This window comes from Peromyscus eremicus, chromosome 5, assembly GCF_949786415.1.
Source record: "Peromyscus eremicus chromosome 5, PerEre_H2_v1, whole genome shotgun sequence".
Classification (NCBI taxonomy): Eukaryota; Metazoa; Chordata; class Mammalia; order Rodentia; family Cricetidae; genus Peromyscus; species Peromyscus eremicus.
The window spans coordinates 77749971-77772945 of record NC_081420.1 but is presented as its reverse complement, the minus strand read 5'-3'; the positions used below and the strand labels follow the sequence as shown (position 1 = coordinate 77772945).

The window sequence follows — 22975 nt, the reverse complement described above, 5'->3', positions numbered from 1 at the left end:
AATGTTCATTTTCTGCTCATCATGAGGCAATTTTAGCATTAGTAAATGGTGCTACAGTTTCTGCTGATTGATGAAGTCTCAATTTTCCTTTTAGAATCAATTCACAAACCTTTTCTAAGTAGGTCTTTAGTTTCTTCCTCTGTTTGTGTGGTTAAAAAAAATCCATTCTAAGATATTATCTTCTCTCTGCATAATTCCTGTAGGAGGATGAGTAGAAGGTAGCATGAATAGGATACAATCAAGGTCTGTATCTAACCAATATACATGTGCATAATGTAATTTCTCTTCTACCAGACTCAATTCTCTCTCAGCCTCAATTAATAATTTCTTGAGATATTTAAGTCCTTAACACCTTGTATAGTTTGAAATGAATTACATAGCTCTTGGGTAGTTAATCCAATTTGGGGCCATAGCCAGTTAATATCTCCCAGCAATTTTTGAAAATCATTGAGTCTGCAATTGATTTCTCCTGATTTGTACTTTCTGTGGTTGAACTTTATGTAAATATATCTTATATCTTGGGTAATTAATAGAATCTCCTCTTTGTATTTCTTCAGGAACAATTTTTAACCCCCAAGAAGGCAAAATTCGCTTTATTTCATCAAATTTTTTTTCTAAGGTATCTGCATCTGAATCAGCTAGTAAGATATCATCCATATAATTGTAAATTATAGATTAAGAAAACTGTTTACAAATTATTTCCAATGGCTATTGTACAAAATATTGGGGCTGTTTAACATTCCTTGTGGAAGAACTTTCCACTGATACCTTTTAACTGGGAATTATAAGTAGGCACTCTGAAAGCAAATTTTTCTCTATCCTGTTCTTCTAAAAGCATAGTAAAATAAAAAAGCAGTCTTTTTAATCAATCACTTTAACAGACAATACTTTAGGTAATAAAAAAAAGCAAAGGAATTCCAAGCTGCAAAGAGCCTACTGGCTAAATCACCTTATTTATACCTCTCAGATCTGTTATCATTCTCCATTTCCCAGACTTACTTTTAATAACAAATATAGGAGAATTCCAAGGACTGGTCAATTCTTCAATATGTTGAGTATATTGAAGTGCCTGTAACTTTTCTGATGTAAAGGCTATTGTTCCACCCACACAGGTTTGTCACAACCATTTTAGAAGTAGGACTTTTGAAAATCCAACAGCTGTTGCAGCCTGCTTATATACAACTTCCACGGTTGGTGACTATTCCTGATAATACTTTTAGTATTTCTCTCAAAGCATTCTTTTTTTTTCAAGACAGGGTTTCTCTATGTATCTTTGCGCCTTTCCTGGAACTCACTCTGTAGTGCTGGCAGGCCTCGAACTCACAGAGATCCACCTGGCTCTGCCTCCCAAGTGCTGGGATTAAAGGCATATGCTACCACTGCCCAACCAAAGCATTCTTTATGGTTTGGTTCCCAGATTGGAGGAATTTCAGTGTTTTCCATTGCTGCAACAGACCACATCCCTATAAACTCATTGCTATATTATCAACATATGGCTTTAATTTTCCTATGTGTCTTTCTGGCCCTATCCACACAACCCATCTTGTACTTTGTTTGACCTGAGATAATGCTCTAATCCCTAGAAGCTTAACATTTACTTTCTGAAGAAACAAATTTTCTGAAGAAACAAGATTTTGGTGAAATTATTGTTACATTAGCACCTGTGTCTAAGAACCCTACAATTTCAATGCCATTTATTATTAGTATTTTTAACTTTGGTCTTTGATCATTTATAGCAGTTTGCCAAAATACTTGTTTTGGCCTCTCCCGAATGTTTTACCTACTGAAGCTGTTCTGTCATTGATCACATCCAGAGCTGTATTGTTTTTAACAACAGGCTTTAAGTCTTTTAATTTCTCTGTGGAGCAGATGAGTTTCTCTGATGTTGGTAGGTCGTGCCTCACATTGGGGTGACAATCGTTGATCTTTACCTGTGACAGAGCAGCTGCACCTGATCTCATCACTGCCTTAGCTGTTGACCACACCTCTAGTCTTGCCGCTGTTGCTGAGGCCCTAGGGAGCCTTGCTGCTGCTGCCTCAACTGCCTCCATGTAGGGAGGCAAATATTTTAACTAAGTATCTTCTTGTTTTGCCAATACTCAGGAGCCAGATGCTGGGGTGAAAACTTGCTAGCTCAGAGAGGCAGGGAAAGCAGCTGGCTGACCTTCTTCTATCATTGTCTTAGAAAGAGGGTTTTCTCCTATGCTCTCTGAAACAAAACTCCTCCAACCACATGTCCCTCCCTTCTATTTCCTGTGCTTCTCCCCACAACTCCCTTACCTCTTGATTTCTCCTCAATTTTCAGCCAACTGGTTACTTGCTCCACCTCTTGACCTATATGTTTGATTTTATTTAAATAACACAATCTTGGGGGTCACAGTGTGATTAAATATCCCAAGCAGGGAAATAGAAAGATGAATAACCAAGCAGGTATAATGGAATGTATGAAGATGTCATGAAATCCTCCTTTACACTAACATAAAGAAAAGCAAAATACACTTTAAAAACAAATCTCTTCAATTCTGGTGTTGCAGGAAATGCCCCAGAGCTTCCACCTAAGTTCTACAAAGGTACTAACGAGGAAAGGAGCAAGACAGAATTTTGTCAGCTTCAGCTGGCACCCTGGTTAGTGACTTTCATCCTCATGTGTTACCTACCCACAGGCCCAGCTGTATTTTCCTTCGTATTTCCCCACTTAAAACCACAGGACTGACAGGAGTGATTAGGAAATATGCTCCATGCAGTCACATGCTCTACATTCCTTTCACTGTGGCTATCACTTCTTGGATCAGAGCGGGGCTGGGTGCTTCTCATTGTGTGTGGAGGGATGTTCTCCCTTTTTAAAATCTGAGGCCATCTTTTGCAATTTCATTAATTATCAATTAATTACTTTAGGTAGGACCTTTGGAAACCCACTTCTGAATCTAATTCACAGAAACTCAGCTGGAAACAGCATTAGCAGTGAGTGCTCTGCAGCTGTATTTTCTGTTCCTGACTTAAATCTAAAAGGTCCAAGACCAAAGGTGGAATTGAGGTTTGAATATGTATATGATGCTGTTTAAGAATGAATTTTAAATATTTTCCAAAACATTGAGCAAATACAGGGCAAATATTTCAAAGACAGACTTCACTCTCAAAGACACTTGATTAACATCCACCACATTCCTCCAGAGAATGGAAACAATGCACAGATAAAAACCACTGTGCTTACATCCTGCCATGATTGTCCAGAAGTTTCTGATCAGTAAGAATCAGTTGCTTATAAGCATCTATAGAGAATGCTAACCAGTCAGACCTACTTCAAAGGCAGGCAATTCTCACATTGCAATCATTTGCTAGTTAATGTATGGCTGGGTATTCCGCTCTTGTGCTAAAATGTCATTAGTATCTGGTTAGGTGAATGAGAAATCACCTAAACAAAGGTGTATGTCCATTAGAGACCACTAGGCAAACTACTGCCTCCTCCCATGCCTCACAGAAGTCTACCTCAGGGACAGGGACAGGTTGTCCTGGGTCATGCCCCCAGGACGGTCCCAGCAGTGTCTTCTCATCAGCTAACTTACTCACATTAAAGGATTCTGCTCTTTTCTGTTGACTGTTCCTGCCTTATGAGGAAACATTTCACCATGCTAATCACTAATGCCCTTTGGGAGTTAAGAATGTGTTTTCTTTCATTAGACTCAATTATTATCAAACACCACCTTCTTTGTCATTCCTTTCCTGCCTCACTAGGAGTGCACAAAATGAAAGCATAAAGAAAACAACTTCCGGTTTGGGGATTTAGCCCAGTGGTAGAGCGCTTGCCTAGCAAGCGCAAGGCCCTGGGTTCGATCCTCAGCTCAAAAATAAAAAATAAAAATAAAAAATAAATAAAAAATTTCCGTAACTTCTGTAATTCTCAATTCTGGTTCTGTTCAAAGCCTTGTGACAGCTGTAATTCATTCAGCAGTAAGGAAATATTATGTACTCAAGACAAATTGTATGGGGTACTATGTGGTGCTGTTTTGAAGATAGAAGATAATCAGTGCAGTGAAGTGGAATACTATGAATAGACACAGCAAGATTTCCTACTTTTATTTAGTAGGTATGGCCTGCAATGTGCAGGAGAGGAACTGAGTTTTTCCAAGGCTTGAAGTGAAATCCAGACAGTGCTTCAGACTTAGGTCTGGCATATTCTCTACAGAAACAGGGTACAGATTAATGGGCAGTGTGATGTATAGGAGCATAGGATGAGAGGTAGGAGCCTATGCTTAACTGAGCAATAGGTCTGGCATATTCTCTACGGAAAACAGGGTACAGATTAATGGGCAGTGTGATGTATAGGGGCATAGGATGAGAGGTAGGAGCCTATGCTTAACTGAACAGTAGGTCTGGCATATTCTCTACGGAAACAGGATACAGATTAATGGGCAGTGTGATGTATAGGGGCATAGGATGAGAGGTAGGAGCCTATGAGAACCTAAAGCAGAAGCAGAAAGGTTTGAATGTGCCAGCATCTTGACTGCAGAGTAGACTGCTGTGGTCAGTACCAGGTGGAACTGAACGCATTTTAAAAGGCAAAGCTGGAGGGTGGGCTATGGATGCATGGCAAGGAACAAAACAACTGGACTCGAGTCCTGAACAACCACAGAGAACCAATTCTAAATAACAAGTCTTTTGCAGGTACTGAACTCAAGGCAAATGTATACACTGAGTGTTGTCAGGAACTCACAGACCAGTTCAGAGGAAATCTCAATGTAACTGACTCTCTCCATTCAGAGACAATCTAGGCAAGCTGCATGCAGGACGGCCTCAACGCTCAGGGATCAAGAGCAAACAGTAAGTACAATAGGGCCTAAGTCCCAAAATCAACCTGGATTTACACATTTGGGAGAGTGAAGTGTGCCAGACATGCATGCCTAGAGCTCTTGGAATTTTCACTTAGATCATTGAAACCCAACCACTAACATTTTAAGTGGCTATCTAGTACAAGTATTTTAAATTTTAAAAACACAATTTTGCCCTTGTTTTCACGCATTTCTGAAATAATTGCACAATAGAGTCAAAACATTTTTTATTACTTTTATCATTTTGTACACTTCTGTACAAATACAAGAATATAGGCATATTTACAGGTGTTGAAAAGAATTCTGGATATTTAAACCCAGCACCTAATTACAGTAGCTTGAAGAAGGAACTTCAAGACTCTGGTAGGCAGAATAAATGGTCTTTCCTGCATGTTCCCCTTTAAAGGATTCCCTTAGAGTTAAGGTGTTTATAGACAGAACATGAAATAGGAAAAGCAATCTCACTTGCAAGTTTTTAAGCCCCCCCTCCCTAAGATTATTTTACAAACAAGAATGAAACAAACATAAAGCTGCCCATTTAGGGGCCCCTCCTCCCCCCCCCCAAAAAAAAGAGTATGGAGTATTCTGTGTGTGTTTTGTTTTTTTTTTAAATTTACAGCCCCAAGATTTGAAACCAAGATAAGACTAAACAGAGATGGCCAGTTCTCTTTAGGGGATGATTTTCTAATAGATGTATCACCACACACGTGGTAACAGTAGTTACAAAGTTCAAATATCTACTTTTTAAATGGGAGGGAGGGGGATTAACGTTTTCTAGAAAAACACAATTTCTGTTTTTCAAATTCTTTAAATTAGGTTACACGTTCAAATTCATGGCAACTAAGGATAACCCAGGACACCACACCTGCTCTAACAGATATGCCTTAGTCACCTAAGGAGGATAGGAGCCAGACACAGCATGTGTATTATTAAAGTGCAAAAACCATAAAAATGCAATTGGATCAATTATAAAGTATTTCCACAAGTAAATTTCAAATTAAGCATTTTTCTAATATATTTAACTAATCTACTTAAGGCTATAAATATTAAAACCAACAGGAACAGAGTGACATAACAGATAAATGGAGTACTGACTACGAAAATCAATTATGCAACACACAAGTCAAGCTGCACCTGACCACAAAATGGTCATCTCTTCCACTACAAATCTGTAGCCATTTGCTGAAAAAGGCACAGCCTGGGTTTTAGCTTGACCCAGTCTTCAGGACTCCATTTACACACAGGAGCACAGTGCAGCAGCTGGTAAAAACTCCACAGGTATGAACATTTCATCATAACTCCTGACATGTCTCTTTCCTTGACGTTTAAAAAGTACCTGTAAATAACTGGAGGAAGTCAGCTTCCAGGGTAAGGCTATCCCTCCTCTCTATCACACCATAAAATCTGTTTCAGAAAACATCAATGCTATGATTTAAGACTGGTTGATTAAAGTCAAAGAAAGTTTCAGTGTTACCTTCTGTAGCTTAAATATAATTAAATAAATATAGTTAAAGCAAAAATTACAAAAGTAATTTTTAGAATTCAGTATTTCAGAAAGTTAACAATGATTCTGGAGCAAAACTCAGCCCTTGGTGATGGTAAACTGGAAGCACACATCTGCCCCAACAATGGCAAAACCAAACCAAACCAAACCAAACCACCCAAATCGAACCAAAAAACCCTCTTAAGCCAGAAGTTACAATTTTAAGGTTAAAAGACTTTTCTGCATACAAAAACTGTGATTTGGTACAACACTGGCAGTGTCATGCTAAGGCCATGTGACTAATATTTTTAAGCAAAGGGGAAAAAAAGGCAAGGTAGTTTTATAGTAGCAATAGTTTCTTTTTTTATTTTAATATACTTTAGGAAACAATATACAAAGCTGAGCTTTCCCACCATTTCTGTGTAACAGCAGGAAACTCTGATTACACAAACTGAGCGTTTTGTGATGGCTAAGAAAAAGCAGTCAGCACCAGACTTGAACAGTTAGCTACAACACAAACATCCTTCAAAATGAAGTGTCATAATAGCAAGACAGGAAAACCAGGTTGAACAAATGATACCACTTGGGAAGTGACTTCATCATTCTTGTTGAATTTCACATTCATTAAATATCTTTTGCACAATTTATTGTTAATATGCTTTAAACAAAACCTCCCTTTAAGGAATTACTGTAGTAAGATATAAATATTCAACAAGAATAGTTTTGATAAAGAATCCCCATGTAGTTCAATTTCTAATATGCACTGACCGAAGGAAAAGAAAGTAACAAAATGTATTTGTTTAAACATGTTTATTACAACAGATACAATTCACATCTGACTAGCTCTGTTTCCTCTTCCCCTCCCACAACCATGTTCATTGGGCCACTTCCTTATACTTGAGCAGTCAATGTACTTTCAGCACACTTGCCCAGCAGTACTTTTAAGTCCATTCTTACAGGGTGCAAATGGATTTCAATAATTTATACAAACATGTGGGTTATGCTCGATCACTGCAACTTCCAGCTACTGTACACAGGAATGAGAAGGTTATAGAAAAGTGCCACAGCAACAGTGCCCTAGAAAGGAGAAGGGGCACCTTAAAAAATGGATAAAATCAGGCCAAGGACTTCCGAGGGAATGGAACATACAGGAAATGAAAACATTTCTTTGCAAAACAAATGGAGCAGCACTGCTCTTGATCAGGTGCAAGTGCGGAACAGTTGTCTCATGATATCTGTACACTGCTCAAAATTGTATCCTTAGACACAAATCGCCTGGCGCTTGCACTGGATTTTGGAAAATGCAAGATTTCTGAATGATAAATTAACCCCCCAAATTTTTTTCTTTTTTTAAAAAAGCTAATTTTGCAGACAGGTTTCCATGTAAAAGGCTAGGTATTTAGCCACCTCAGCATTGATTAGTTTCGGATGTCTAAGCTCTGTTACACATGGCTTCCCATGGCTTCACTCTACAAAACATATTTACAACGTGAAGATACATCTACAAGAAATCTACATTTCAAGGGTTTTACAAATCAATCTTGTATCTTTCCCCTGAATTGACTCTCACAGACCCCCGTCCCCTTGTCATTTCATTTGCCCAGCTTAACGGTCCACAGTCTACTTAAATGCAGCTCAAAATGTTATGACTGGGCAATAGATTTACAGTTCCTGTAGGATTCCATGTGTCATTATTCACATCTTCAAACCATAAAGGAATTCTGATTTTTTAGCTTTTCGAGTTCCTTAATTTGTTGTCTCAAAAACAGTATCCTGAAAAATAAGAGCAGATATTAAGATCTATATGTTATAAAAAACTATGAAAATATAAATGAATACTAATACTGAATGGTTAAAAAGTCTTAGCTTATAGTTAAGAGCACTTAACACATCATACATTAAAATATTGGAAAAGCTGGAAAATTTCTTAATTTCCTGGCAATTTTCAACATTTCTTTCAAATATACAGAATCATTTAAAATTTATATGTAGTATAAGCATTAAAAAGGTAGGTAATAACTATGAGATAAAGCTATATTGCATTTCTTGCTCATAATATTGTTCAGATTAGAATTAAGCAGACAAGAAGCCAATAATTACTACAGATGTAGATAAAACTTATGCAAAATAAAATCTGTCATTTCAAAGTTGCACGTGTATCAAATATACCTATGCTACCTAATCTTATCTATGCGAAATGTCAGATAAACAGAATAAGCACAGGGGAAAATCCTAAGATTTCAGAAACATCACAACTTGGCTAGACAATATAACATTGTCTTTAGCTCCAAAGGATCTAAAAATATAAACATCAATCTAAGATTTTAACTGAGCCAACATAACCATAAATCAAGAGGGGCATATCTAATTAGCTGCCATCAACATTTCATTTTTAAAATAATGGATCCTTGTGAAGCACAGTTATAAACCAAGGAGTACAGAGTTACACACCTAAGAGGAAAGCTCCAAATAAAGAGACTGAGTTAACGGGAAGCCAAGGCACCACAGCACTCAGCAGGCAGACTAAATTATAAAAATACTTCTAGAATATGATACAATTACAGATCATGAAGATCTCAATTTGACTCATGGAATTCCAATGTCCTGCTTGCATCTTATCTCATCTGAGTTCCTTCTACACTTATGTGCTGTTCTTTCTTTAGGGTTAGAGACTGACACCAAGGACACCTTTGCCTTAGTCAAGCAACTCTCAGTCAGTCACTCAGGCCTTCTACGTTCATCTGAAACTTGAAAGGCTCAAGAAATGAACCATTCCCCAGTTTAAACTGTATTGTTCTTACCTAAATGAGTCTGTCTTTCTTGACCTGCCCTGCCCTAGGGTGTGAAGCATCATCTTGTACATACAGTATAAAGAAGCTGAACGTGGTCCCCCCAACTATTAATCACTTAGTCCTTTTCTTATCAGACTGACCTTTATGGTATTGCAACGGTTGTAGTCAACAAACCATTATTTACTAAGTAATACCCCAACACAGGCTGTGATGTTGGTCGTCCCATTACAAATAGAGATCCTGAAACCTCCAGCATGACACTGACAAGTCACAAAATGCTTCCTTAAATAAGTAAAAAGGTGAAGCTTAACAAATTAAAAAAAAAATCAGAAACTCAAGTTGCTAAGGTTTAGAAAGAATGATTTTTCTTTCTAGGAAATTGAGTAGCAGGAAAATGAAAAGCCATGCTAACTCTACTGTTGTAACTTAAACTGGAAAAGCTATGAACAAAATTAATACTGCCCAGGTACCACTGCAGGCATTACATTTAGGGGTTTGCTACTAACCAGCTGTAGGCATTTAATGGTGGTCTTAAAATATACTTCCAGCAGATACGGGGAGAAAAACACCATACATAATTCTTGCAAGGACAATTATTTTAGGGGCTGAAAAAATGGTTCAGTCAAGAAAGCACTTGCTGTACAAATTGAGACTCTGAGCCTGAATTCCCTGAGTGAATGTTAAAAGCCAGGTGTGACAGACAGCATGTCTCTGTGATCCCAGTATTGCAGATGCATAGACGGAGGATCTCTGGGTTTGCTGGCCAGATAGACCTTGCCTCAAAAATACAAGGTGCCGAGCAACTGAGAAGACACCAGAAGTCAGAAGTCGGCCTCTGGTACACATGTCCACACGGGGGGGGGGGGGGGGGGAAGACACGGACACACACAAGTTTATTTCAAGTGTCTGAGTCTTCCCTTTCATGAGGCAGGCCAATTCCCAATCCCATGACCAAGAAAAAGGAAACCAGTTAAAAGAATAGCTAGTAGGTAGTCATTCCGAATGCAGGTGACTTATTGTTTTTCCCATAGGGGCGAAATGTCTGTGGAGGAATGGAAGGCAGAAGCTTATCCAGGGTCTAAACAGTGCTTTGCCTGAAAAAATATGTCAACCAGGAACTTATCACATGATTTGCTCTTTTCTTATGGATGTTATCTGCTGCTTTCTTCTTTTACTTTTGTTTGCAATATGCATATTAAGCTCCCTCATTCAAAACCAAAGTACACCTGCTGCAGGGGATTCCTCATAAGGAAAAGCACACACACAAACGCACACACACCAGTGAGTAACTTACCTCTGCTCTCGCAAGGTTGCTTGAATTTCACATACTCGAACTAGAGATCTCAAATTTTTTAATTCAGTACATATTTCTGACATATGAACACTTCCCATATTATGGGCTTCTTCACGCAATCTCGATGCCTATAGTTAAAGAATGAAGCTCACATAAAATATTAACTTACACAAAAGAATGTAAGAACTTACACTAAAAGTACAGAATGAAACTTTGCATACAGAAGCACAAACGTTTCTTTAACGGTCCAAAGTGTTTTCGCTTTTCCTACGGAGTTCTTAAAAATATAGTTTTAGTCAGATTAGGTATGGTTTTAGTCCAGACCTATCCTCCTGGCACTCTACCTGAGGAAGTGATAAGACATTACGTTCCAAGCCAGCTTTGCATTTACACAGCAAACTTCAGACCAGCATCACACAGAAGAAAAAAGGAGAAGTGAAAAAATAGAAAAGAAGGGAGGGAAAGGAAGACAGGAAAGGGACACATACCTGTTTCTCTGCATGGTCTGCAGGCCACCCTTGAACGTGTTTTATGAGATTATCATTGAAGTGTGCTGCTAGCGTAGGTGTTAATGAACACGCAGGCCGAGCAGATGGATTCTGTGGTACAATTGTTGCATTTGATGCATTACTACTGGAAGTATGATTTGGACCAGGTGATGGACTTCTCTGGCTGCTGCAAAGGAAAACAAATGAATGCCTAGCAGGTCTCAAAGTAATTTCTAGATAATACCAGGAAACAGTGTGTATTCATTTTTAAAAATATCCAAATTCTTACAATTTTTTAAAAATTATCAAATAGAATTGCTGATTCAAAATATATTAAGAGAATAGTCTTTGGAACATTAATTACTGTTTATATCAAATTAAAATTGAAACTGCAGAATGTCAACAAAACAGTTGACTTCAGATACAACGAACATAAAGCAAGGGTCAAACTTTTAACAGTCACAAATGTAAGGCACATGTGAATACTTGATTTCAGAAACATCTAATTAAAGAGAGGTATGTGTATGTTCAATATCAAAATATTCTTGAATCAGAGGGTGAAATAACATCAGGCAAAACACGGATATTTCAATAGAGAACTCTGAGTGAGCACACTGCTAAAATGAGACCAAAAAGTGACACACTAAGATTAGTTGTCTTCCTTTAGAACTGAATGGTTGGGGCCAGGGGTGGGGACACATGGTGGTGAAAACCAAAACTTCAGTTGCCCAAGTTCATTTCCTACGAGCTGCAACAGACTTGGTGCTTGCTGAATGATTTTCAGTTATTTCCAAAAAGTAAATTTCCCAAAGGATGAAGAGTTTTCATCACTGAGGATATATTTAATAATATTGCATCTTCTAAAGATATTTAAAAGAAGAGTTTCCCAAAACTCTCTGAACAATGGAAAGATTGCTGAAGTAGCCATCTTCCAAAGGTGATTACGTTGAAGGGAACAGGTCTCATTTGGATGTGTAAATTCTTAAATGCTTGTTTTGAAAAGAATACAAAAACAGTTGAAGCTGGGCAGTGGTGGTGCATACCTTTCCTCCCAGCACTTAGAAGGCAGAGGTGGGCAGATCTCTGTGAGTTCAAGGACAGCCTGGTTTACAAAGAGTTCCAGGACAGCCAGGACTGTTACATAAACTGTCTCAAAAAACCAAAACCAAAACCAAAAAAAGTGGCCTTTGAAATTGTATTATAATCAACACAGAAAAGAGCAAATATAATACAACCCTATATAATAATATTAAAGGTGATCTGTATAAGAAAGGTCAGATCTGAAGATATTAGGAAAGTGCAACACACAACTTCAGAGGTGAGGGCTTTTGTTTTTACCTCAAAACCTGAGTAGGTTAAAAAGCAAATATAGCGCCAAACATGATGCCATGTGCTTTCCTAGTATAAGCATTACATATTTTAGTTCAGTCTAGTTCAATTTTAAAGGAGCCACTTTCTACAAATAATCCAGTCATAACTGTTTTACAGTTTTTGTAAACTGTGACTGGTTCTGTAAAGCCACCCATGGATCTGTTAATAACTTCTGTGATGATGTTCTATCAAGCAAATCCTACTCAAACAACACAAGATGCCATATTAAAAGAAGAAAAACAAATCTCAACACACCAACTAACCTTAAGCGCTGAAGACTTCGAGGAGAGACAGGCTCGTGACCCTGCTGCTTGTCAGCAGTTACAGGTTGCTGTGTGGCCGACTGTGACACTGGCCCTTGCTTAACTACTGGAGTACTAACCTAAAATGTCAAAATCTGGTAAGACAAGCTTTTATCCACACAGGCAAATAGCAAGAAAATTAGATAAGCAAAAAAATTCTAATACCAATGAAATTCTACAATAGTTAACAAAGTTGTCACAATTTTGTTTCATTACACTAATATTGGTGGTGATGTTTGTCTGGCTTTTAGTTATATATTTACCCACTTATCTAGTCAATAAGCTTAAAACTAGCTGTTTTCACAAAGTCAAATTAAAGGTGCTTTATTTTGTGTGCGTGCTTGCCCATGTAGGTGAGAAATGGGTACTAGATTCCTTGGAGCTAGTTCTAGATACCTGTGAGCCACTCATACTGAGTAGTGGGATCCAAACTCCCATCTCTTCAGTAACAACTCTTTAACAACCTAGTCATCAGTCAGTCCCAAAAATTAAAATTTGAGCTGTTTTATAAAATGCCCTATAGTAAAAATTACCAACGCACATCATTAACATCATCAGGAAAAACTATTATTCAACAGTTTTCTAATATACTATAGCATTTCTCTTTTTAGATTTCTATAAAAATAGACATTATATTACTGGAACATAGATACTCTGATTTCAACAACTGATCAATGTGTGTTTGCAAATATATATTCATGTCATAGCCAAAGAAAATGAAGTTTTAATAATTCTCTGAAAATCTCTTCCCTGTTATTAAAAACAAAGAATAACAGAAACACAAGCCCACAACTTTTCCACTCAGCAAGCTCTAACCCTCACTAACTCACAGGACACCAAACAAAGCAGAGAGATGACTCAGTGGAGAAAGCCCATGCTATACAAACAAAAGACAGGACTGAGAGCCCTTATGTAAATGAGAGAACTTATGTAAATGCCAGGCAACCTAGAAAACCAGCACTCAAAAGGCAGAGGCAGGATCCCAGATCAAAACTGCTAGCCTTGAGCAACTTGTTTGTGTATGTATCTAGCTGCACTATACAAGTAGTTGGTTTGTATGAGATGGTCAAAAAGGCCAAAGATAGAAAGTTTCTTTTTTCTTCTTCCTTTGTCTATGAAGTTACTGTTTATTTATTTCTTTGGTCTGGTTGATGTATGTGTGAAACAATGTCGAAACAATAAACTGGAATTTCATTTTATTTTGCTGAATTGCTCTTTAAAAAAAAAAAAAAGGAGGCTAGCCTTACTCATAATCTAAGTTCAACTGAAAGACAGAAAGCAGGTGGAGAAAAATTGTGTGTGTACACAAACCTATATACATAAACATATATATATATATATATATATATATATATATATATATATACATAAACACACACACACACACACACACACACACACACACATATAAAAAGACAGAGTCAGAACAACTGGCATTGACTTATGAATTGTGGTCAAGATGCAAATATGTGATAGGTGCCGAAATTAGTCTACACTCCAGTTATATTTACAACTGTGGTTTTTGTACCTAAACACAGTGAATGGTGCTTAGAAAAATGCTCTCTGTATTCAGAAGGACCCATTTTTAATTATAACTCTACTACAAAAACTAGATTTACACAAAAATTTAATTTTACTAAGTGAAGCAAACAGCATGTTATTCTTAGGCAAAAACTAAATGAGAAGGTGGTTCACATTTAAAAGGAAATTTTAAGAGAAAAACAACAAAAACCCAACAACAGAGTAGAGAAATTTGATAAATATTAAGATTCTCCCATAGATCCTGCTTATCCAGAATTCCATGTCACAATCACCAAAATACTCAGGCAAAATCACACAGTATACAGAAGAAGTTGAGACTCAAGTCTGCTCATCCACGCTGACCCATCTGATGTCACCCACTAGTCACTCATTCCACCACTACCTTGTTCTCAAAGGACACTTCCTGAAACCTATTTTCTAAAATACTACCATTTCTATGAGTCAGCCATTCTCACAATCCTACAAAGGTGACATACCTTTGGCTGTGATGAAACAGGTGGAGTACTAATCAAAGGTTTGATAGGGACTGTGTTAGTTTGAGGTGTGCTTATTCTTGGAGACACATAGGATCTTGGGGATGAAGCATCAGACGTTAGAGACATCGGAGACTGATTAGATGGCTGGGCTGTGAAAGAATGAAGCAATTAATTTAAATCACCCCCAAACAACTTTTTTTGTATTATGTTGTGAGGTTCGCTGTAGTTTTCTTTCTTTTTTTTGGTTTTTCAAGACAGGGTTTCTCTGTGTAGCTTTGCGCCTTTCCTGGATCTGACTCTGTAGACCAGGTTGGCCTCAAACTCACAGAGATCTGCCTGCCTCTGCCTCCAGAGTGCTGGGATTAAAGACGTGCACCACCACCGCCCGGCTCACTGTGTTTTTCTACACATTGCAAAGATACACAGGTGACTCTTATCAGAATTTGGTATCTTCACTAAAGGAACAAGGCCTACAGTGAGATCAAATTTCCTTCCTGATACTGCAAAGCTAAGTGGGAACCTAATTCTCACACAGTAGCCGCCACATCATCCTTAGTTCTTATTTATTCTCCACTTAGGCTCAGGATTTGTCTATAGTCCCTTGCCTCATGCGGTTAGCCAAATGGACTTCTACCATTAAACTTCTGTTGCTCAACATGCTGTGTCTGTTTTCTTTGTGGACTTTCTGACAGACTTAGTGCTGCTGCATCTCCTCTTCTGCATACGTGTGAGGAAAAGAGACACAAACCAACTCAAAGGTCAAAGTTATTTCTGCATCCTCTAGTCAAAAACTGTTATCAACAACCCAAGCAAACTTCCAAGTCCTCAAGTGTGTGAAATACTTTAGAAATGACTGAGAGTATAGTATAGTTTGCTTTTGGCACTAAATAAAAGGCCTTATCAATAATTTATCTCTTGATTAAAATATATGATGTATTACAAATACAGTGATCCAGTCAGATGAATATCAAAGTATAAAATGAAGGAAATAAACATATCCAAGAGCATACCAATACTAAAAGTCAAACAAAATCACTATTATAGGTAATATTTTCTCAAACTAAAACCTTTCCCTTAATTTCAGAACAATACAAGACAATCTTATAAATAACTTAAGAGAAAGAATACCTTGTGTAGAGAGCTGGGCAGCTTGAGAAATCAGAGAGGTGATGTTGAAAGCAGATGGTCCAGCAGTAAGAAACTTGTGGATGATAGACTGCAGGGAAGCTTGTGTTACAGCTGCTGTAAGAACTTAAAACATTCAAAATCCAATCAAAATAAAGAAGTTTATTTGGCATTATTAGTAACAACGTGAAACTTATAGACAATAAATAGCAATAGTAAAAAAGACAAATTGGTTTCATAAAATTTTCAAAATGAAAGCTTGGCACACACAGTAACATAATGGGCATAAAGACTTGAAATGATCGGAAGAAGAGAACAGGTTCACAATAAAGGTAAGCCAATAATATCCTCAATTCTAGTAATGCTGTCAAGAACAGTAAGAGCCAACGCAAGTTAGTGCTTAGTACATTATTGGCAATCAATTGAAGAGATGGTTGCTATTTCACATGACTGCTTTTTTTCAACAAGCTGACCAACCAAGCCCTGTATAACAATACTCACCATGTTTTAAATACCAAAACAACTAGTCCTTAGGAATACAGTGTACTTTTGATGCCCAAGAATGCCCTTTACAGACTGTTTTACATGATTTCAGACTGTTTATATAAAATATTTATCTGCAAAACTGAAGAGTTACAGGTATCTTGCAGAATAAAATAAAAACACCAAGAAGTTGAGAGTAACAAGAAAACTAACCAGTTTGAGACTGCTCTACCATTTCGGTGAATATAAATCATTTAACACTACTGTTAAGAGAAAATGCACAGAGACTAAATTTATTTGCATTTTTATGATTAAACATCTGAATTTTAATAGCTTCAAATTTAAACTAGTTCCATTTTTGCTCAGACTTCTATGAGGAGGTCCAAATACTTTAGAAAATGAAAAATCAGATTAAAATGAACGTGATTAAAGAAACAAAACAGAAACCCTAATAAAAACAAACACTAGCACTTTCAACTACATCTACCCCTCTCTTAGAATTTCTAAGATCTTTCCTAACAGACTTGAAAGCTATACACAAACACTGCTAACTCAATTGTACAACCAAGGGCATTAGAGGTATCAACCTCAAAGCAGCAAACCCCACATGAACTGGAGAAGAGAAACATAATCATCGCTGAATTGAGAATTTTGTAAATAACTTTGTATAATGTGGTTAACAATGTTCAAAATTGTTATTATGACTACTAACCTTCATTTATTTTGGATATGTCCACATTAGAATTATTAAGCTGTAGCGTGGCTTGCAAAGCAGGAAGCAACTGTCTAAGAAGATTTGGGTCCTGAAGTAAAGGAGGTATTGGTGATTGTGGAACAGGAGAAACAGGTACTGTTGAAGCAGATGTTGGAGGTGCAGATGTGGGGTTCAGGCCAGAGGCTGAAGATGTGGAAGGAGTTGTGCAAGAATGTGATACTGATTTGTCTCCTGGAGCAGATTCTAAATAAAAGGGAGATAAGGCTCAAAAAATTGTCTCAACATGAGAAACTAAATGAACAGCATCACAGTAACATCTTCCATGTGCTATACACTTAACATAAACTGCATTTGATCCTCAGGAAATAAATGTCTGACTATAATATACTGAGGTAGAAAATTTTGCATCCCTATTTACCAGTGAGAAATTGGAACATGGCAGATTGTGGTTGCTTAAATTTAAAAAGCTGATCAATTATCTCTATGTGTGATTTAAAAATCACACTGCTATATGGCTATACACCACACATATATACAAAGAGTTTGATGGAATACAACAAGACTACAGGAATTAGGTACCATATCAAATGAGGTCAAAAACACCTATGTGCACAGCAATAACCCACACATAACGGCCTTGATAGATAGGTATCAGGTAGGCCCATGCCAGTCATGACCAAAATGAGCTAAAAACAAAATGACAAGACTAGGGCCAAGTTTTGTTGTAATTAAGTTGTAAAATATTTCTCAACAGGCCCTTTAAACAGTAAACATAAAGGAGAGCCCCATTTCCTAGTATTTGAAAATAAAAGATGTATGAACGTGTATGGAAAGCTGCCACTTCTATATGCGTATATTCAATGCACCTAGACACAAAACACCAATAGCACAATCTTTATAGTATTTAATAAATTGGAAATATTAAGACTTTATCAATTCCTGAAGAATGAGAATACAGCCGGCAAGACATTCCCAGCCAGACTAATAATAATAACAACCCAATTTAACTTGTGTGACTGTGTGTGTCTTTAAAATTCTAAAAGTTGGGGGGGAACATGAAGCAGAAACATTCCAAGTTCCATGCCAGCATGGGCAACATTAACGCGACCCTTACGTTTTAAAGAATTTCTAAAAATCACTAGATTTCATTAAATAGAAAAAGGCCAACTCAGAAAAACAGACTCATCACACTTGCAAAAATTAAGCTTAACAATATACTAGATGCTTATAGAATAACAGAAGCATTTACTTAACAATTCTGAAGGAGACTAAACTCAGCCACACTAAATATATATAGTTATAATTCATGATATCTAGAAAAGGTGAAGATAAACTTCCTTCATGACCTGTGGAGGCCCACAGAGGTTTCCTAGTGAGATCTGAGCTTGCTTTACCCAGCAGGGCAGCATTAGAGGATTGCTTGACCACATATGTGGTTACCAGGTGACTAGAAGGGTCTGCACTTAGCTAGGTGGGGAGGTCTTTTGCTCCACATGCTGGCATACCTATAAAAGGGTTCTTCAGAAGAGACAGGAGGGGCTGGTGGATATCCAGGCTCTTCTGAGGCTACCCTCTGTTTCTGTTTCTCTCCTTCTCTATCTTTCTATCTAAATATTTCTCAATCCTCCCTCAAGAGTACCCTAGGGAAAAAGTGAGAGCGGGCATCCCACAGAAATGGTTAGGCTCCCCCACGATGACAGCAACTGTTCTTAGATATATGCCTTCACAGAAACTGTGACACACACACACACACACACACACACACACACACACACACACACACCGTATATTTATGTGTGAATGTACATGTATGTGTGTACACATATACATTCAATCATCGAACTAAGCACAATTCTTTTAGGTCAAAACTGGTAAGCAAGCAGGGCAGTGGTAGCAAACACCTTTAATCCCAGCACTTGAGAGGCAAAGGCAGGTGGATTCAAGGCCACCTGGTCTATAGAGTGAGTTCCAGGACAGCCAGGACTACACACAGAAGAAACCTCGTCTCAAGTACCAATCAATCAATCACTCAACAGACTATGAACATTTGCTAAAGCAACACTTTCTCTATATACCCACTTAAAATCATATACATATTATGATTGCTAAGGTTGCACACAGGAAGCCATGAGTCCATGTGTTTAGAGTCAAGAACCACTGCACTGTTAACATGATCTTAAACATCTGTATTTAATTCTAGGCACTAAACAAGCAACTTTCACGGTTCTAGAGAAATGGAAAATTACTCTAAGCTTGCTGGGTATCAGTCTTTTCACAACCTCACTTCCATGGTCAAAGAATTAGGAATAATACCTTTCTAATGCATGGATTTCAAACTACTTTAAATACGTCTCATGGACATGCTAATGAATTTATCAGCTCAGAAGTCCTTAAATATTTTTTTCAAACCCCGAGTTCAGCAGACTGCCTATCACTTGCTTCCAGCTTTGCTGGTTTGGGTTCATAGACAAATAAAGGAAACATTATTAAAATGATAAGTTTTTTAAGGAAAATATGTTGTCACCTACTCTAGTTTACTTTAAAAGTCTGTTACACCTTATACTAACTTGTATTCATTAAAATTTATTTGTACAAATTATTTGTAACTTTTTAAAAGATACTGTCCCTTAAAAGCATTCTTCTTTTACTTTCTTCAGAGAAAAACCAACGTTATTTTATTTACTGCATGAATTATTAAATCAGTACTTATATTCCTATGGCATTATCCTCTCCTTTCATTTTAGAGATTGTCACCTTGATAGGCAGGGTAATGTTGGTAAAGGTACAAAAAGTTTTCAGTTTTGTTTTGGTGCTGCTGTGTCTAATCAAGAGCTTTGAAATGTTAGAACTTAAAAATTCTGAAGTGTTGCCCCTTACACCAAATAAATAAAACTCAGTAAAAAGCGACACTAGTACTTATCGCCATAAAGAAATAAAGTGGAGACTGGAGTGTAGTACACCAGTAGAGAACATCCTTCATCCCAGGAAGCAGAGGCAGGTGGATCTCTGAGTTTCAGGGCAGGCTGATTGATAAAAGAAAAAGAAAAAAAGAAAAGAAAAGAAGACAGAAAAGTGCAAAACAAAGCCAGGCTGTGGTGGCTCACACCTTTAACCCACCACTCAGGAAAGAGGCAAGCAAATCTGAGTTCAAGGTCAGTCTGGTTTATAAAGTGAGTTCCAGGACAGTCAAGGCTACACAGAGAAACATTGTCTTGAAAACAAACAAAAAAAGGTGCAAAACAAAAGTTTGCTTCTGAGTGTTAACACTTAATAGACTGCTTATCATAATTGCTTAGGTTATGTAATATATACTGTAATACAAAGCAGGGCACACTCCACTTTCCATAAGAGAGGTAATAACTCCCCTTCCTTTATGCTTTTACTTGTAAATTGTTGACTTGTATTTCCAACTTTTGCCAGAAGAGGGAGGAACTTACCCACATCTAAATTGGAAAAGAAATCTATCTGTTCTACCACTAACTCTTCCAAACAACCCTTCAGAGAAAAAAACAGGTCAGAATGTATTTCTGATCTACACTTTTCTAGTCTGACAAGTAACTCCTTTCTGGCATATAAGATTTTAAGACTCAGGTAATAATAATACTAATTAATTCCCTGTGGTATTCTGACAACAGGGCGCACAAACACATGGAGATCATAGTACTATTATATCCAATAAAGAAGTGTTTGTTTCATGACCAACATACAGCAGAAAAACCAAATGGTAAGTGACAGCAGCTACTATCAACACAAACATGCACACGTGCGAGCACAAACACGTCTTTTTTCTATACATGTACAAACATACACAAATAGTTTGCAATTGTTACTTCTGTTCAACTGAGAAAATCTGCGCATTACTGCACAAAGCAAGGCAAGTTAAGCATGGCTGTCAATACAGCTCAATGGCAGGGAGAGTGCTTATTACTGTGAGGTCCTCGGTTCAATCCCAAGCACCCCTCTCCCCCTAAATGGGGGAAGTTAAAAAAGAATTTCTTAAACTGCCACACTAAAAGAACAAACTTACACATTCGCAACTTTCTATCCTCACAAATACATTATTCTAATTTGATACTTATCTCCCGATCTTGGTTTTTTCATCTGTCACAGAGTTGTATAAAATGTGTAACAGTGAAGTTTACTAATTTGTAAAGAGGTAAACAATCATTTTGGTATATTCCATGCTCACATTATGAGCAATTATTTTCTATTATTCTTTTTACAAGGTTGTTTCTGTTACACTTTTCAAAATGCCAACAAAAATGTAGGAATTAAGCATAATTTTTTTAAGTTGGGCAAATTTAAACTAATTACAAAAAGACATACTTTACAACATTGACTAGTGTGTGTGTGTGTGTGTATATATATATATATATATATATATTTTTTTCCCCAACAATTATTTGTCTCTCTTTCTAAACCAATCTCTCATTTTTTTTTTTATGAAGATAGTCAGTATCCTTAAACTTAAAACAAGGAAGAGGATGCTGAGGTTGGCCCACTTTAGCCAGTTAATGTCCATTTTATGTCAACAACAAAAGGCCATTACTGCCTAGACATAAAGTCTAGGGGGCTCAGTCATATTTTACTTAGTCTGGGGATACCTGAAACAGACTAAGGAACTTTAGACTAGGTAACTGACTCCCCCTGAGTATTAATGAGTGACTGCCTGCTTTACTGCTCCAGCAGACTGTTAGCTATGTGATGGAGATGAGCTGGCATGAGATCTTTGAGCAGCTCTACTTCCACAGCTGCTGTGTGTTAAGAGTCATACCTTTAACTTCCTAAATGAAAAGTTTGATAATTTAAATTCACTGAACTCTTCCAATGTGGGCTTCCTTGTAAAGTACAAGGACTCAAATCTATTGCTTGTTTTGTGATTTCACAACTCTAGAAAGGACTTTACAACTGGAAGGGATATTACAGCAGTTTAAAAAAAAGGTCATTGGAGGCTAATTGACAAAAACACTTTTGTATTTCTGATATATCTAACATTTTTCTATTATTTGTTTATATGGTAAGACGAGCTAACCAAGAAATGTTCAGTCACCTCAACAGGTACAGATAAAACATTAGGTCACCATTTCACACTAACACCAACAGTATTTCCTGCAAAACTGCTGAGGTTCACGGTCCCCCACACTTCTGTCCCTCAAGCAAACACAAACTCTCTCCATTAAATACACTTATTGTGAGATCCTTTAATTAGATGCACAACACATACAGTCTTCTCTTATTCCAAGTACATTTTAAAACATCAGCCAGTGCAGGTGTTTCTCCCACTCTGACACATTTTTTATCACTATTTCCGGTGTCCCCTCCCACCTTGTACAACAACCACAAATGTCTTACTGTCTGTCAAAGCCCAGGGACGGAGCATCACTGAGGGACAGAAAACCAAAGATGCTGTTCATCCATCATTTAATACAGCACACCACCACAGACCAACACTTCATCCTCATGTGAATCAGCAGTTTGTAGTATAGAAGGAAGTGGGATTGTTTAGATTCCCTTCTGCTGCCCTGAGATTGAAAACCATATCCTGAGCTGCAAGCTTGAATTATGAATGCCTTGTGCAAGGGCACTTATTATGCCGCTTATGGTGTCTACCACCCCCAAGCGGCTCTTGCCACAACCTCAACTTTTTGAGCATGCTATGGATATTACAGTAAGTTGTATGAAGACAATTTGGGTTGCAATGTGTCCCCACAGTTCTCAGATCTGTGGTCTAATAGACGTGAGGTCTGATTCTGTTTATTTTCTGCCTCATGCCTTAGTTTTCTAATATACCAGCTGAGGCCAGTAACTACCTGAAGTGAAAAATCATGCTTTAAAACGTCTTTAAGAGAAAATGGAGATCATCTCCCAAGCTATCTAGATAATAGCCACAAAACCCGAAAAGTATTTTATCCAAACAGTAATGCATTGTGCCATCTGAATTTGACATGTTATTAAAGCCACTGACTGCTAAGTGCTACCAACTAAATATTTGGTTTCAGTGTCAAAGACAAACAAAACATTGAGTCCTGAGAATTATAAATTAAAAGAAAAACTGAATGACTAATTTTAGATCTAAGT

At 37.4% G+C, this 22975-nt stretch overlaps 1 protein-coding gene across 8 annotated transcripts in view; it reads right to left on the bottom strand.

The window, feature by feature from the left end:
* Positions 1–7104: 7104 nt before the first annotated feature.
* Wac (WW domain containing adaptor with coiled-coil) overlaps positions 7105–22975 on the bottom strand; it is a 67634-nt gene continuing 51763 nt past the window's right edge. For 7 of the 8 annotated variants that reach the window (XM_059263760.1, XM_059263764.1, XM_059263759.1 and 4 more), the window contains 7 exons: positions 16895–17140; positions 15703–15825; positions 14575–14723; positions 12518–12636; positions 10884–11070; positions 10396–10523; positions 7105–8082 (listed from right to left, as the gene is read on the bottom strand). In XM_059263760.1, coding sequence (XP_059119743.1) covers positions 8013–8082; positions 10396–10523; positions 10884–11070; positions 12518–12636; positions 14575–14723; positions 15703–15825; positions 16895–17140 — 1022 coding nt within the window. In that variant the 3' untranslated portion in view covers positions 7105–8012. The remainder of the gene's footprint in view (positions 8083–10395; positions 10524–10883; positions 11071–12517; positions 12637–14574; positions 14724–15702; positions 15826–16894; positions 17141–22975) is intronic. The other variant, XM_059263758.1, reaches the window with a different exon arrangement.